Source organism: Synchiropus splendidus, chromosome 13 (assembly GCF_027744825.2).
Source record: "Synchiropus splendidus isolate RoL2022-P1 chromosome 13, RoL_Sspl_1.0, whole genome shotgun sequence".
Taxonomy (NCBI): Eukaryota; Metazoa; Chordata; class Actinopteri; order Syngnathiformes; family Callionymidae; genus Synchiropus; species Synchiropus splendidus.
This window is the reverse complement of record NC_071346.1, coordinates 4,355,251-4,371,767: the sequence shown is the minus strand read 5'-3', so window position 1 is coordinate 4,371,767 and position 16,517 is coordinate 4,355,251. Positions and strand designations below refer to the sequence as shown.

The window sequence follows — 16,517 nt, the reverse complement described above, 5'->3', positions numbered from 1 at the left end:
GAACTCACCTGGGAGTGGGAGGGGCCACCGTCCCTACCTGTGTTCGCATGACTCACAGTTTCACATCATCTTGCTTCAGGTAAAGACCAAAGTAGAGACATGACACAGGTACAGTTGCAGAACTGATCCATGAGCAACTCAGCAACAACAATATTTCACATGAAAAAAAAACAACAACAACAATGACTCGGAGACTTGTAGCAACTTGTTCTTCCACCACAGATCATTATGTCATCCAGGAATGCCAACGTGACCAGCAAGCGGCTTGAAAGAAATGTGAATCCAACTCGACATAAAGATGAAACTGACCATAGCAACATACAAATAAATTTTACATTTTATTAATAATAAAAAACACAGGAAAGACAAACAGTCCTTTTCCCACACACCCAGAAATAATATTATAGATTTATAAAAAGGCACCCGAAACAACCACGATACCCAGATCTGTGAAAATAAATAAAATCATAAATAAGCTTCAATATTAGTCCAGTTTCAAATAAAAGCAGCAAAGTCTACAATCAAATATGAACATGAGAAATATACACGATTAAAACAAACCCTGTGTGTGCATTAGTAACAGTACTGTTTTGACCTACAGTTAGAACTGAGCAAATTCAATATCTCACACACACACACACACACGAGTATTATAGTTCCTATTGCTGGCATTGATAACACTTGTAAACTAAAATCTAAATAGTTTCTCCTTTTAAAAGGTGTATAAAAGCAAGTATGATTATAATAATTTCACTTAAAAACAGGTTCTCAGGTGAGAGTAGACTGAAGTGTGGACCGGACCAGAGCCTCCCCGCACAGCAGCTTTGCACCAGGTGAGGGATTCTAGGCCCAGTTAAGAGCAGCTGAAGTCTTCCTGAACCAAGTGTGTCGTCACTTCCTTCAACTAAAGTCTTTGATGAGTCGACATCTTGGCGAGCTAAAGGGGATGAGCATCTGTGACAGGCCGGTGAGAGAAACAACTTCCCTCCAGTGACCTGGGAAAGCCTCATCACCTAAGATAAGAAGAGGAACAGAGGATGTTGGGAGCCCCAGTTTAAGAACCCAGGCACCCACAGAGTCCTGAGTGACCTGAAGGCACGGGTTTAGAAAACTGCTCAATAGCTTCAGTGGCACGACTATGAAGTGAAACTGTGCAAATTAAACACTTATACGAGTCCGGAACCCGAGTGAGCAGAAGAAGCGACACCAGTTTCCCCAGTGTACTGACTGGCTCTACACATATTCTCTGTTCTCAATGTCGTTCTTGATGGCTTTCTTAATGCGGTCGATTTCGTCCTCCGAACTGTCGTCGTACTCAAACTTTTTGACTTCCTTCTTCTCGTCTTTGGTGTCCTCCTCAGGCGTGGAGGTCGCCTGCAGCTCCTCTCTTATGGCGTTGAGCTCCACCAAGCCGTCGTGAAGCTGCTGCGCCACGTCTCTGATCTTAGCGGCAAACTCCGATTTGGCCCCTTTCTTCAGTTCTTTGGAGTCTTTGGCAACGAAGTAGATGTCCATGCCGACGAAGAGACCCGTGAGCACGCCGGTCGCCATGCTGGCGATCTGAACCGCCCTGGCTGCGGTGCTGCCGGCCACGTTGGCGATCTGCACCACGCGCATGATCTCGTTGGCGTTGATGAGGATGGCCTTCCCCGCCATGGCGCCATCCTCATAGAAGTTGCTGTTGAGGACGGGGAAGTCGCGGTTGTAGGCATCGTTCTTCATCCTGATCAAGTCGAACCGACGCAGGTTTTCGATTCCCTGCTTGATGAACTTGAGGCACTTGTTGAGGTCCACCATCTTCTCCTGGTAGTCCTCCACAATCTTCTCCACCTTCTTTCGATCCATTGAGTTGTTGACCTGGTTGGAGATGCCAGCACCCGCCGATGTCAGACCCCCGGCTGTAGCCACGCCCAGCCCGACCGCCGTCACAATCAGAGACGTTCCCATAGTGACGGGAGCCAGGGCCAGACCAGCGATGGTGGCCACCCCACCGATGGCGCTGGTGGAGCCGCCGGTGATCTGGGCGATCTTCGTCTTCTTGTTGAACTTGTCCAGCCCGTCGGCGATGCCGTTGAGGTCGATGACGTGCTGCCACAGGCTCTCGGCTCGCTCAGAGAAGAGCTTGTTGAAGACACGGATACCTTTCTGAACCTTATCCGCCGTCACAGCGAACGCCCTGTGGAGAGGAGAGCAATCACAAACCAAGAAACCCAATTCACAATTACCTGTTTAAACGCTGTTTTACTCCTCGTGGGAATGAAGCTAGCATGTGAAAAGTGAGTAACTCTTACTTGGCTTCTTCCTTTTCGGTCATGTCCTCATTATGAGGTACATCCTCCCAAGCTGCGGAAGATAAAAAAATACAGAAATTATACACAAAACCATGAGGTTTGAGGACAAGAAAACAGATATTTTTGAGTTCTGCTTTGCCTTTAGATCATGCTTAATGTGTCCCACAGTTTGGAAGTCTTATCCAAGCATTTCAAAGTCCTATTGACATGGATGTTTAAAAGGAGTCACTCACGCTCCACTGTGTTCCACCACTCCATGAGGTTGACATCATCCTGAAAGGAGGTGAAGTTCCTCTTAGTTTGAATCTCTCAAAAGAACAACACATTTGAGACCAGACACAAACCTCATTTTGGTCTGGGTCAGCCCCGTCGAGCCGGAAATCCTCCAGCTGGTCGAACAGAGTCCTGTTGCCCTCGTTCTGAGAAATTGAACAGAATTGCTCCATTTAAACCAAGTTCCATGTTGATTCCACTCTTTTATCTTACCACATCTTTTCTTGTACTTCTGTCTTGTGGTGTATATGAATCGTAAATGTATATATATATTTTTTTTTTTATTACAAGGGTGACAACCGAACTGTTGCAACTGATTCTTTTAATATATCTTGAGTTTTCTTGCAGTTATTGTGGCATTAATTATCACTTTATCAAGCTCTCAATAATCAAACGCAGCGGCAGTAGCTGTACTTGCTGTACTTGAAGTTTGATTTAAAAACTGAATTCACAGCACTTTATATACAGTGAAAGCTTTAGGCAAATCAATATCAGGTCAGCTTACAACCAGAGCCATGATACCCAGAATGCACCTGGGCAATCCATAAATTAGAGGCAGTAACCTAGCCCAACTTTTTATTCAATATTTTATAGATTTATATGAGTCGAGACAAAATGTAGTTTTCGTCTTCTGGTGTGTCACACAGTGGCCCCTGGGGCAGAGCCAAGACCAGACGGAAATACTGAATCAGACTCTGGTTTCAGGTTGTCATTCACTGGAGTTCTGGACCCTCCATTCTAAGAAACACTTACAACACCATTGACTGAGAGTTTGCATGACAGTGTGGTGAGGTGCCTGAGAAACAACAAGTCGAATCGTTTTGAAGGAGGAAGTGGCAGGAAAAGCCCTGCTTTGTGAATCAGCACTCTCGGTTTTCTTTGCAGAAGTAAAATAGGGCACAAGTTAAAAAGAGAAGCGGGCAAACCAGTTTGGACACGTCGCTGCCCTAATCTCATCTAACGTTCAGGACGTGCACAAACACAGCGCTGCGGTGCGGGGAGGGTCCTGTGTCAAGAATTCAGGTCAACAAAAAGCATAATAGTCTCAAGACGCCTGAGAAGATTGTGTTTAGGGAGGAGGAGCAGGACGTGGGGTGAGGTGACCGAAACACAGCTTCTGTAATCCAGGACTGGGATGAGTAAGACAACAGGAAGCAGAGCAGCCACGGGGGGGGAGGAGGCTCTGAACAGGATTACACGCTGTTGCCCAACTTTTTCAGAGTGACAATCCCAGCAGTGGTCAGTAGCACAAGTGTTGAATCCACCAGGACCTGGAGGATTTAATATCTACTGGAGCGTGTTTTGAGTCATATGACGGTGCTCCTCCCAAAACTGCATGACGTTCTGTTTAATATAAAAATTCTCAATGAATTAGCCGCCGACTCGGCAGCTAATTATTATGTAATAAAGGAAGCTTCTGTGGCTAGGTCGCTCTGTCTAGAGGATTTTAAAAACATAGTTTGTTTTTTCTTTCTTTAATCTCACATTACCGCAGCAATATATGTCAACATAAAGTCTAAACGGAGCAACGTGACTGACAAGCTACATAGGAGCAACGCCATGATTCCTCTTGCTGATTTACAAAGTAAATGAGCAGCGTTTTATGTATTTGTTTTTCTACTATATTGCTGTCTGTTATTCCTTCAGGAAAGAGAGTGTGACAGCATCGGCTGTGTGAGTGTGCGTGTAATGTTTACCCATATTAGAGTAATCCAGAACACATTCAAGTGAGTGACACACCATTTTAATTGACTTTTTTTTTAAAGAGTCAAATGTCACAGTTTGCGTGTGTGATTTTACCTCAGCTGCGTTGTCACCAGATCCACCCTGAACGTTCTTCTGAACCACCTTGGCCTGAAAAAGGTCACCATCTCAATGATGAAGTTGATACTTAATATACTTAACAGATACTTAATATACTTTATCTATTGATACTTTTATTGTCCCCTAAATTGGCACAGAGGAATAATTTATCCTTAAATTGAGTAGATTATTATACCGAATAATTGACAAAAAACATGTTTTTAATACATAATAAAATTCATTTTTCAGAATTCATTTCTGGCATCTGTCCCCACAATATTTCTCCCCGTCGTTGATGTTCATTCATAAACCTCTTGTGCCCCGTTGTCATATTTCTTCTTCTTAAATCCTCTATATTATTTCAGCGATCTGCCTTTGTTTGTATTTGTTGCAGTGAGTCCTCACTTATGGGGGAATCTTGCTGATGTAGTGAGAATCTTCACAAACATTAGGGCAAAAATGTGCCTCCAATAATATGTGCTGAACGTGTTTATCTACCCCCATGTTCCTCTACTACTCTACTCGTCTCCAGTGTTTCACAATACCTTGACTTGAGGCATGAAGGGGTTGAACCTCTTCGGCCTTTTGGCTTTGGCCTAAACAGAGTTATGACATTTGTTACTCACTTTGTCACGGTGAACAAAACACAACTGACTAAAACCTCTGTTTTGGGCTTGGCCTTGTCCTCCTTCTTCTCGTCTTTGTCCTCCTTCTTCTCATCTTTGGGCACACTTTCATCCTCCTCTTGGAGCCCCTCATCGTCGGACTGAGCCTGATCACCACACACATACACATACACACACGCACACGCACACACACGTTAGTGGTCAAATATGTGAAGGTTAAAGTCACAGGTGTCGTCTACCTTGGTGGCAACTCGCGACATGAACGGATTGTGATGCTTGTGTTTCTTCCTGGTCTGTGAAGAGAGACGCACAGGTCAGGTGACACAACAGACCACAACTGGAAGAACCACATCGCTGAAGAGCAGCTCATGATCACACATCATAAACCAGCCGTGTGCCTGCGTCCCGCCAGGGCTTTCACAAACCCACCGTTTACCAAATCCTGAATAATCACACTTGAACTTTAAAAACAAATAAAATGGATTTCCTAAGCTACTGGCTCGCTCATCTTATAGTTGGCTACTTAGTTATAGTTACAGCAGCTGAAATTCAAAAATAAATCCAACACACATGCACATGCATATCTTGACCTTCATCCATAACAATTCTTATTATATACTATGTATTTAGTTACTAGACGTCCAAAATGCTGGCACAACACAAGGACTGAAAATCGAATGATTGTCCACAAAACATTTAGTATCTTGATCTTGTATCTTTAGTATCTTGATCTATGAAAGTGTTCCAATGGCGTCCATTTATTAGTCAGCGTTCTACTCTGTGCTGCATATCTCAGCTTCATTTTGCAGAATTCAAACAGGCTTATCAAGGAATTTAAAGGTTCCTGAAGGACAAATATAGAAAAAGGGTTCAATAAGTAGAAGTAGAGATGGAAAGGGGAAATGTTAATATCATATGATTTGTAGTTTCAGAGAGACAGTGCTGCAACAACTAGTCAACTTGGTCCACAACAATCCACTATTGAATTAGTCACCGACAGGTGCATCAGTCGACGAGTCGTATTTCAGGGGTAAAAACGACGCTTTTAATAGTGTCTTCATCTCAGCTTTGCAAACTTGAGTCATACGAAGCCCAATGACTAGTGCAGGACCATGTGCTCCTTTCACACCAATAGAATTGACATATAGATATAGGAAGTTTCATGTGGTACTATACAGGTGTTAGCTATGATTTAACACACATTTTTTAAATGTATGTACAATTAGACACATTGGCGCGTTCATCAACCCGTACATATCATTGTCGACTTTTCATCGAGGTCTGTGACTGTTCGACTATCAAGCAGGTTGTGGGCCGTAAGACGTTTGAGTAGGCGGCACGAACTGATTCCCAAGCCAGACTTACACAGAACCACAAATCGAATCAGAACAATATGATGTCTGTTTTTGTAAGGAAAAGTACACACTACTCATGGAGTTAAGTTAACGGCTCCCGTTTTTTTTTTAATGTTGTCATTGGCGATTAGATCAGGAACCTGAAACTCATATCACTAATTTAACAGCCTTGAGGCTTCACGCAGCTGTTTTCTGGTTTCACATGGGAGAACAAACAGAAGGGACAGGAACTGAGAATAAAATATATATTTGGGGGAAAACCTGCCCTTACAAATGTACTGCTGTGGACCAACCACTTGCCAATATTGGGCTCAATTTAAGTCAACATTTACATTAATAATGAACCATATTAAAGCGTATTGCAACTTACCGTTTTAGTCTCAGTCCGATCGCCGTCTTCTTTCAGGGTCTCGTCATCAGACTGGCTCTGTAGGAACACCGTGTTTGGACTTACTCAAAAGCATCGTGGTTCTTCATAACAATTTAGAATGGTTGATTCATGTTCTATCCTTCAGTTACGACCAATACCTGATAGTCCTTTCTTGGTTTGGTTAATCTGCTCAGCTCCTGAAACGGCAGCAGCAGATTCTTCGTGAGAACAGCCCAGATTGATCAAAAGAAAAAATAAAAAGCACCTCCTCTGTGGGTCTGGCAGGAACCACAGGAGTCTCCCTTTTGGGTTGAGAAGCCATGTCTTTGTCCTGCAGCATATGTGACATCTCAAAATGTTTTCAAGAAGACACTATACAAACAAGTTCGACTGTACCAGGTGCTCCTCGGAATCGCTCCGTTTGCCGAACCACGTCGTCATGCCTCCTCTCTTCTGCTGAAAGTCCTCAGTTACTACGACTTGACTGCCACGTGATGGTAAAACTGATGTCTCACAAACCTCTCCAGCTGGTCTGTGGGGAAGTGGCGGGGTTTCACTTCTATCTTTCCTCTCTTTTTGGAGAGCGTTGCTGTTGACCTACGATGACACAAACACACAAACAGTCACACCCAGAACTGGAGCTGGAGGGAAATGAGTCGCAGAGGATGTGACGAAGAGCCATGTAAATTCAGGTAGGCTCAGTGAATGTGGGCGTTCTCTTTTTAACCTCAAATATTCCACTGCCATTTTCATACTATTGACCTCGTGACACAAACATCCTGGTGGATTTACTACTGATTTACAAACCAGCATTATGAATTGTCTTCTTTAATGACACATTTTGAAATTATTGCACCATTAAATAACTTCTATTTCTACCTTTTAAATTCATTCTGATGTATCATACTGTATATGCCTTTTCAAAATTCAGATGGAGAGCACAAACCGTTTTCGACTTCTTTCCAACATATTTGGCGTTTTGTTTCTCCTCTGCTTCCTGTAGAACAAAGTGAAATTATATTTCACACCACGGTCATGAAAACCCTTTTAGATCGCACTTAACAGTTGGTGTTTAATAACAAAATGCTGAGCAACCACATTTAGCTACAATGTGCTAAGGTAGGATGCTAACATGTTAGCACTGATCTAGCTTGATATATAGTAGATGTCAAATTACACATTTGAAGGCAAAGAATTTGAAGTAGCCTTTTAAATTATTTATTATTTTCTTCAACTGATGAGGTTCATGAATCCGTCGGAGGCTTGCTTTGTGACCTCTATAGGCCACTGTAGTCTGAGACCAGTGTGCGCTGAAGACTTTCTGCTTTGCTGTTCCACGTAAAATAAACAAAAACAAACCTCAAGACTTGACAGCGTATAGTGAATTCAATCTTTAAATCGGAAACCTATCAGCACCTGTTTGACGCCTGATGTCTTCTCCTCGTCCTCTGACTCCGACTGTTTGTCCTGCTCAAAAGAAATAACTCATATTATCACGTCTCTCTCAGATGAACATGTTTTGTTAAATACCTTGGCAGCTCGAAAGGGATTTAGCTTTGTGAACGCGTCGGAAAGTTTGCTCTGCATTGAGAAGAAACCCATGATGATATATTCCATAAAAGATAGCACCATGACGAAGGTCTTAAGAGCGTGGCCAAACCTGTTTGTGGCTGCCATGGTTTTCCTTGTTGTCGGAAAGTTCTTCGCCGTCGCTGTCGGACGTTTTGTCCTACAAAGCAAAATACATTGAACTGAATATTTACTCAAAAAAACTCTTTATTTCGGTAGCCTGGGTCAAACTTAGTGCACTTGCCAGGTCTTATGATGTGAAGTTTAAACTGGAATAAGTTTAAACTTCAATCATTATAATTTAAACATACATTTTATAAAAAATTATAATTCAGTCTGATATTAATGCATCTTTAAATATGCTATAAATGGAACAGCTAACATTACTGATCCATTTTAATATATTTAATTCATGGACAAAATATTCCCTTATTATTGCCACATATATTTTGGTTAATACTGAAGATATTTAAATGTAAAGTTTTTATTATTTACACTTATTTTCATAATTAAAAACACAAAAAACAAACTTAGAATTACATCATCTGATAAGTTGTTTGACCCACTTTGGTATTAAAAGATGCCCCATGTTATAAAACTACTATAAAATGAAAACAAGTAACAAAAGAAACAGCGCAAATACTGATACTAAACATAGTTCTGATTACCAACATGGGAGTAGGAGGGTTAGAGGTTTTAAAATGATTCCAAATATGCCTCTTAAACTAGCAAAAAATAGCAGCAAATACAAGAAAATACCAAAGAAAATGAATACAGTCCAAGGGAATGCTAGCTATCAATACAAGACCTTTTGTGGATAAAACAGATTGACATAAATACTGATTTAATTGTGATGATAATGATTTTATTTGCTTTTTAATGATTGATAAAGAGAGTTTGAGATGTTTAAATCATTAGAAGTGAGAGTGAAAATGAACATACTTGTTTGTCAGAGGAGAAAGTGTTCTTCATCATGGCACTGAAACCGTTCTAAAAACACCAAGAATATCGGTCATATTTTCTTCTCTATCACTGTCAAACTTAGAAAAGTGCTCGGCTCAGTCACCACATCAAAGCTCTACGACTTAATCACCCTAGGTCAATAGAAAAAGACACACCTGTTTGGTTTTGGGCTTTTCTCCAGAGGAGAGGTTTTCGCCGGAGTCTTCCCTCTCTTCCGGTTTGTTTTTTGGCTGATGGAACAAGATGCTTATTTAAGCTGCATGACTACTCACAAATCTATCAGAACCTTCTGAGGCCAGACGACTGACCTGAGAGGAAAACGGGTTCTTGAGTTTCTTGGTTGCGGCTCCTCCCTGCGATGGCGGACAGATCAGCCTTCATCCTTGAAATAATACTGGAGGTGAATGTCGATACTCACCTTCGCAGGCTTCTCCGCAAGACTGTCGCTGCTCGCTGAGAGCTCAACATCCCCCGATAGATCATCCTGATGACGCAGAATATCAGTTTTAATAATAGTCTGAAGATTTAACGGTTATTTCAGAGATTTATTTTCATCACACTGGCCTTTCTACCTGTGATTTGGCCCCATGCAGTTTGGGTTTCTTGAACACACCACTGAAGAGTCCTCCCTTCTCCTGTGGGAAGAAATGCAGGAAACAATATTCAATCACTTCAGACTTTCTTGTTCAGAGTCAAAAAAAGTTTAAAATAATGAATATTAAGAGGAAAAATAACATGGTATCACACATTATTACTTAGAACAGATGCAGATATTCTGAGTTGATTTAAAGGATGGATGAATATAGAAAGATATAAATCTAGATAGACAGATCTCACCTTGCCGTGTCCCTCCGACAGACTGTCGTTGCTGCGCGACTGCTCGCCACTTTCCAGTAAATCCTCCTGTACAGTCAGACCAGAAATAGCATCAAACAAGAGAGAATCTTCAAACACCCAAAGGTCGTACCGTGGACTTGGTTCGTGCGAAAGGTTTCTTAAACATTCCACCGAACATCCCGCCCGACTCCTGAAGGAGAATACATTTAAAAACGCGCCCTCCACGTCACACAGCCCAGACAACCACCTTGGTGTGGACGGAGAGGTTGTCCTGGCTGCCGGACTGCTCCTCGGGCGCCGACAGATCCTCCTGGGGAGATGAGACGCTTCAGTTTGTTTGAACAACCTCTCCATGTTGGGAAGGAGAATGTTCGGGACTCCCACCTGAGATTGCGTTCGAGCGCCGTGGGGTTTCGGAGATTTCTTAAAAATCCCTCCAAACATTCCACCCGACTCCTGCGCACAAGAAATAAACAGCCTATTACTCAGCAAAAAAAGACAACACAACACAAGTGACTTCTAAAAAAAAAAAAAAAAAAAAAACTTTAATTCACTTTAATGACCTTAGTGTTTTGATTGACAGCTAGATTGTCGGTGCTGCCTGTTGACTCTCCTGGTGCAGACAAGTCTTCCTGCAAAATACGTTTCAGTTTTAAACTTAAATAATCAACAGCATATGAATATAAAGATGAATCAAAACCTGAGACTCTGCCCGTGCTCCGTGAGGTTTGGGAGACCTTTTAAACATCCCAAACATTCCTCCTCCTGACTCCTGGACGGATTTAAAAACAGAAGAAATGAATATATTGTTTGAATTGTGACAGAACATGTTGAAGTACCTTGCTGCCTTCAGACGTCTGAGCGTCAGTCTTCGGGAGTTCCAGGAAATCCTGAGAGGATTGTTTTTTTCATCAGTCAAAGATTCATGGAATTTAAAAACACTTCTCAAAGGCGAGTGGAGAATCACCAGCGAGTGCTTGCGGGCATGCCGAGGTTTGGGGGTAGGTGTTGGTTTCACCTCTGCCACCTGCGAGTGAAATGCACAAAGTATCAAACTTCCTGTCACAGAATGCGGAACCCTGAACGCACCTTTGCCGAGTGACTGTTGTGCGACAGGTTTTCTTTGCTACCAGACGGATCCTGAAAAATAGGTATCGAACAATGATTGAAAAATGTTGAGCATATGAAGGTGATTTAGAGATAAAAGAGTGTGCAGCTCAGGATATTGACTTGATTTCCTCACAAAAGAAATGTTTTGAAGTGAAAGCTGAAGCCGAAAAGGGTCTCAACAAACCTCCTCTTTGCCAGATTTGGTCGCTTTCTTGAACATTCCTTTAAACACACCGCCTTTATCCTGCAACAGCAGCAATAAAACATGACAATACATTAAAGAGCTACTGGCAAAACAAGGAAATAATGTGAGGAGACAAACGTGTGACCACACACAGCAGTTTGTCGGTCTAGTTGTGCTGATGTTTCACACTCACCTTTGTGTTGTCACTCAGACTGTCGCTGCTTTTGGAAAGTTCACTGCTGACTGATAAACTGTCCTGCGATGAAAAATACAATTCAAAAGTATTGACTCATGATCTCACTATTTTCCATCCTCGTACTTCCGGGCAGGGTCACTGGGGTCAGAAGCCAATCCCAGGTGACATCATTCATTAAAAGAAAAACATTTTTTGAAGCAATTCCAACGGTTTCCATAGTGAAAGGGCTGTTTACAGACATTTTTTCTGCCTTAAAGATGAGTTCAAAATATTTGTTAATATTAAAGAGTTAAAAAGTTATTTTCCATCATTGTTAAGTATTAAACTAAATCTCAATAAGCCCTGAATTTCATTCTTATTCATACTATTATCATAATTATATGATTTTTCCCCCTATCTCAACACATCATTAAATGTCTTCAGAATTAATAGTAAAAAATGTACATACATATTTCTTCTGAAGATTTCTCACTCCATAATTCACTATTACATGAAAGATTATTCCAGTTTTTGCAAACTGCAACTACTTCTTGTTTTATTCATAATTTCACCTCAATCCACTTATTCTTCTTTGAGTAATAACAATTTTCCAAACACTTCATCGAATGTGAAACAAACCTGCTGTGAGTCTTCTTTAGATTTTGCAGATTTCTTGAACATTCCCTTGAACACACCACCAGTGTCCTGAAGCAAAAGAAAGCATTCCTTTATAAATATCCTGTGCAGAATGTGACGCGCAACATTTGCATTTCCATAACTTCTGTTCTATCAAAGCTGTTCATGTGACCGGACTGATTTAAGAGGTTAAAAAAGTGACTATGCAGGATTTGCAGAGTGGTGGAGGGAAGATGAGCAGAGCAGGAATGTGGCTGTAGAAAGTGAAAGTGTGCCTTGCTAAACAATAACCTTTTTGTGATGAATGAAAAAACAGTTTTATAGACTGACCTAAGCATATGAAATAATGGACATGCAATCGGTTTTGTTCTGATGAAGAGAAGCGGAACACACTTACTTTTGTGTCATTGAGACTGTCGTTGCTCTTTGAATGTTCACTGCTGACTGATAAACTGTCCTGCTGAGAACAGCGTCAGTAACGCTCGGTTACATGGCGCAGTTACATTGAAAACACATGTAAATGAACGCAGCTGGGAGTTTTTAAGCGGCAATATTCACCTGGGAGGACGGTTCCGCGGACTTGGATGATCTTTTGAACATCCCACCAAACAAGGCAGCTTTTTGCTGATGATAGTATGAAGACAGGTTTAGGAACAACACTTAAAACTTCCAGGTTTAATACGATAAGTTAAGTTACAGACGTCTGATGTCTAATCCATCGTTCCTGCTCCCTTAACATTGCGTGCAGTAGCTCAGTAACTTGCTTTTGTGACAAATTAAATCGCTGTTTGTGTTAAAAATATGCATGTATTGACGCAAACATTAGCAGATTTTGCCCCGCGGCCGCGGAGCAGGATGATCCGGCCCTGGCTCGCAATGTACTGGCATCGGTTTCTGCGCTGTACACAAAACAATAGAAGAGCTCGACCTTTCCACATTCGCTTCCAGTTCACTTTGGTAGTCAACAACAGAGGAGATTCAAGTACATAACTCTGGCAGAGCTCCACATTGGCTAGTTTCGGTCACTTCGGTTGACATTGAATCGTGTTGAAAAGGGTAGGAATTTCTACAGTCACGTCTCGAAATACGTAAATTAAAAAGAGAGAACTCAAAATCAACTCACCGCAACCCCGCCGCCTTCACATTCCAGCTCCAAATCCAGATTATCGTACCGATCCTATCAAAAAAGTAAGAGCACTCCGTTTAAACCCCATGAAGTAGCGCCAAAGCGGTGGTTTCCAACTCGCCAGCGGTCAGTAAACTCACCATTTGTCTTGAAAAGACCCCGTCTCAGGGCTTGGTCGGTTAGTGGAAATAGTTGTCGTATTACGTCCTTTTTGTGCGGTTCTGTGGGAACTGGATCCTCCCTGCTCGGATGCAACGCCGCAAGAGTCCCGGGGGTGTGTTCCAGTCGGCTCTGATAAACAACACCGAACACTCCCACACCCAGCCGGTTCCTGAACTCACCTGTGATGACGTTTACTGCCGTGGGCGGGGTCAATGTCACTGGGCTGCCGATGTGTTATGTTCAGGTGTAACTCGGATTTTGTCCAAGCGTTCGTTGTGTAAAAGTAATCAATGATGAAACGTTAACGATGTAAACGAAAACTGTGCTTGATTTAATTTTCACTTCTCCACCAATATCTTCCTAGTGAAATTTCATTGGGCTCAAAATTTTTTTTATTTGTAAATATGTATTTATTGATACATAATATCAAAATTGGGATGAATGTCTTGATGGACATCTACAATTTGCATGTCACAGGAGCAGCGTCACGGCTCAGGTGTTCTTTAAAAAAGTCCTGAATCTTCTTCCACAGGTGAACTTCCGCAGCCACGTGGAGCTTGGGCACACCGCCCCAAAGGACCGGCCTGGCGATGATCCCATGTGGGCAGGAGGCACAGAAGGGTCCATACGGTGGCTCCAGTATGTGTCCAGCTGATGGGTAACACACGCTTTCAAAGTTGCTTCTTCCATGCTGTGTCAGTCTGACAATCATCTGATCCATGAAAGCCTTGCTGTCCCAGTTCAGGTCGTCCTCTCCCACCGCAAAGAGAAACTGGGCCTCGGCTTTTTCAATGGGGATCAGAGTTCCCTTGTTGCTCTCACTGAGAGGATCATCAAGGCAGTTTTTGGTGCAACAGACCCCTGACTGAGTTTCTTTGATTCTGCTATGATCACTCAGCAGTGGCAGGAGGATCTGCTTCTTCTTGTAGTAGAGTGGAACAGCCACGTTGGCGTTGCAGCCATTGATCCACACCACTGCTTTAATGCCTTGCACGAAGGTAGCTAAGGAAAGGGCGATGTCCGACGCTTTGGACCTTGCTATCACACCAACACCGTCACCATCAACCTGTCAATAGAAGATCAACAAAAGAAGGTTTTAAAGGCCCACGCTGCCACCCAGGTTTGTCTTGTCATGTAGTCTCATTCTCTCTTGGTGAAGTAAAGCTGTCACCTTTGGATGCTGCAGGAGAAATTCTACTGCTTGCTCAAAGAAGTCCAGATGAAGCTCTTCAGGTGGTGCAATATTGCTTGGTTTCTCAAACACAGCTGCGGTCAGGACCACGTAACCTTTGTTGGCCAGCAGACACGCTCTTTTCTCATGCATGAAGGTGGATATGTCCAACACACCTGGGAATGGTCCTTCGCCTGGGTGGGCACCAAACAAACCGCAGTTGACCAGCTGTAACTATGGGCTGTTATGATAAGAAAAGGGCAAAACCTGGTGGCACGAAGAGGACCACTTCGATGTTCTGAAGTGTAACGGTGACCCGGCTGACACCGTCCGCCATCAGAACCCTCTCATGAGTCGCCTCTGCCAGCATCCCGACTGTCTCCTCTTCATGGTGCACAGAAATCCTCACCAAGTGAGGAAGTGCCACATTGCGTTTCACAAAGTTCCGATGTGGCGTGTCGGGCTGCATGGACCACAGCAGACCCATGGGCTCGACCCCCAGGTAGCTACCACCCAGAGATTCATCCTGGACCAGGTTGACCTCCCCGTGGCCATTGGCTCTGTATTTGGCCACGGAGCTGAAGTCCATCCCTCTGTCGTCGGTGGACCTGGCTCTCATGGTGACCACCTGCCCGGACGTCAAACCGGACACCCTCACCTGGATTGGTTCATCAAAGAGACACCTGGCACTCGGAAGCAACCTCAGTTGGACTTGGGCAGACATTCTCTTTCTTTCTGGAAGTGTTGGGAGTCAAGTTGTTTCATCAACGCAATAAACCCACTCATATTCATGGTGATACTGAACATGATGCTGCGCTCACTGAACTGTCATACATGCCACCAGGAACTTTCTAATATCTGGAAAGGAATATTTTTGTCCCCCTCTTTAATGCCCTGAAAATTTGAGTCCCCCACATATCCCATATATATATATATATATATATATATATATATATATATATATATATATATATATATATATATATATATATATATATATATATATATATAATTTGTTGGTGTTGTTTGTTAAAATATAGAGTCAATTCAACACTTGCTTAGTCTGAATCAACATGTGACAGGTAGTCCAGATCCAGATCTTCCTGCATTTCCAAGTGTAAAAACAGAAGGTTTGGTTATAGTCAACACTTTCAATGGTGTTGATCTCATTTGAACTCCAGTCAGTCTTAAAAAACGTGTAGTAGCACTTCTGAATTTACTGTGTACAAGACTAGATTATCCTTCTGTAGAAAAGGTACAGTACCGTATTTTCCGGACTATAAGCCGCTACTACCAGCACTTGACGGAGCACAGTGAGTTTTCTGGTGCTCATGGAAGTGGAACTGCAGGAACCAGCTGTCACTCGCGGACACTCGCCGGTCTGAGCGTGACGTTCAGAACGCGAAGCATATTGCCCAAGAAATAATCATTAATTTCACCGCGCCAGATGAGCAGCCTTTCTCAGGTGTCGTTTAAAGACGGAATCAATCCGCTGCTGTTTTGTGTGTGTCAGATGCAGCGTTCGCGGTCCACCACCTGAATCTGAAACGTTTGCAAACGAGTGAGAACTTTCATGAAAGAGATTGAAGACAGCTGCTTCATCTAAGTGCTCTCCCTGTCTTTCAGAGCATCCCTAGTTTTTACAGTCTAAAGAGCACGCACCGATGACATCACAGGCGTTTTATTTACCTTTAAAGCGCTCAAATTGTGCTGTTTTCGCCCGCGTGTCCGCAGCTCTGCTAACAGAGACGATCTACTGGAGGGTGGAAACAGCGCTTTTTGAACACTTTAAATGTAAATAAGATGTGAGGAGTTCATGACTGGAGTTCAAAACATTGGCAAGATTGTTTCATGAGTCAGTCTCGA

At 42.7% G+C, this 16,517-nt stretch overlaps 2 protein-coding genes across 4 annotated transcripts; both read right to left on the bottom strand.

The window, feature by feature from the left end:
• Positions 1-326: 326 nt before the first annotated feature.
• LOC128770043 (titin homolog) lies at positions 327-13,603 on the bottom strand. Of its 3 annotated transcripts, none has more exons than XM_053884263.1 (38): positions 13,459-13,603; positions 13,316-13,369; positions 12,751-12,816; positions 12,590-12,652; positions 12,196-12,261; positions 11,575-11,637; positions 11,382-11,441; positions 11,177-11,227; positions 11,055-11,114; positions 10,927-10,977; positions 10,788-10,859; positions 10,651-10,719; positions 10,472-10,543; positions 10,335-10,397; positions 10,218-10,277; positions 10,088-10,153; positions 9,823-9,885; positions 9,669-9,734; positions 9,559-9,603; positions 9,406-9,480; positions 9,230-9,277; positions 8,379-8,447; positions 8,249-8,299; positions 8,135-8,185; positions 7,665-7,715; positions 7,238-7,315; positions 7,115-7,174; positions 6,984-7,049; positions 6,877-6,915; positions 6,719-6,775; positions 5,233-5,286; positions 5,029-5,139; positions 4,913-4,963; positions 4,365-4,418; positions 2,636-2,710; positions 2,525-2,564; positions 2,292-2,343; positions 327-2,176 (listed from the first exon to the last, which is right to left on the bottom strand). In XM_053884263.1, exons 1-38 carry the CDS (start codon positions 13,459-13,461, stop codon positions 1,234-1,236), a joined length of 3,138 nt encoding a protein of 1,045 aa, XP_053740238.1. In that variant the 5' UTR covers positions 13,462-13,603; the 3' UTR covers positions 327-1,233. The 3 variants fall into 3 exon arrangements, with proteins under 3 accessions (XP_053740238.1, XP_053740239.1, XP_053740240.1); XM_053884264.1 differs by having other exon boundaries at positions 7,115-7,171; XM_053884265.1 differs by having other exon boundaries at positions 12,590-12,649.
• A 334-nt stretch (positions 13,604-13,937) lies between these two features.
• LOC128769724 (acyl-coenzyme A thioesterase 5-like) lies at positions 13,938-15,375 on the bottom strand. The gene is made up of 3 exons (XM_053883672.1): positions 14,919-15,375; positions 14,652-14,845; positions 13,938-14,546 (listed from the first exon to the last, which is right to left on the bottom strand). Exons 1-3 carry the CDS (start codon positions 15,373-15,375, stop codon positions 13,938-13,940), a joined length of 1,260 nt encoding a protein of 419 aa, XP_053739647.1.
• Between the last annotated feature and the right edge of the window lie 1,142 nt (positions 15,376-16,517).

What these genes read in the sequence shown, in the direction of transcription:
- LOC128769724 (XM_053883672.1), bottom strand. Translation starts at nt 15,375, where the DNA reads ATGTCTGCCCAAGTCCAACTGAGGTTGCTTCCGAGTGCCAGGTGTCTC. An exon ending in GGTCCTCTTCGTGCCACCAG is followed by an intron (nt 14,846 to 14,918) that starts GTTTTGCCCTTT and finishes GTGCCCACCCAG; the next exon opens with GCGAAGGACCATTCCCAGGT. An exon ending in TTCTCCTGCAGCATCCAAAG is followed by an intron (nt 14,547 to 14,651) that starts GTGACAGCTTTA and finishes TTCTATTGACAG; the next exon opens with GTTGATGGTGACGGTGTTGG.
- LOC128770043 (XM_053884263.1), bottom strand. An exon ending in CTAAAGAAGACTCACAGCAG is followed by an intron (nt 11,638 to 12,195) that starts GTTTGTTTCACA and finishes TTTTCATCGCAG; the next exon opens with GACAGTTTATCAGTCAGCAG. An exon ending in AGAACCCGTTTTCCTCTCAG is followed by an intron (nt 9,481 to 9,558) that starts GTCAGTCGTCTG and finishes TTGTTCCATCAG; the next exon opens with CCAAAAAACAAACCGGAAGA.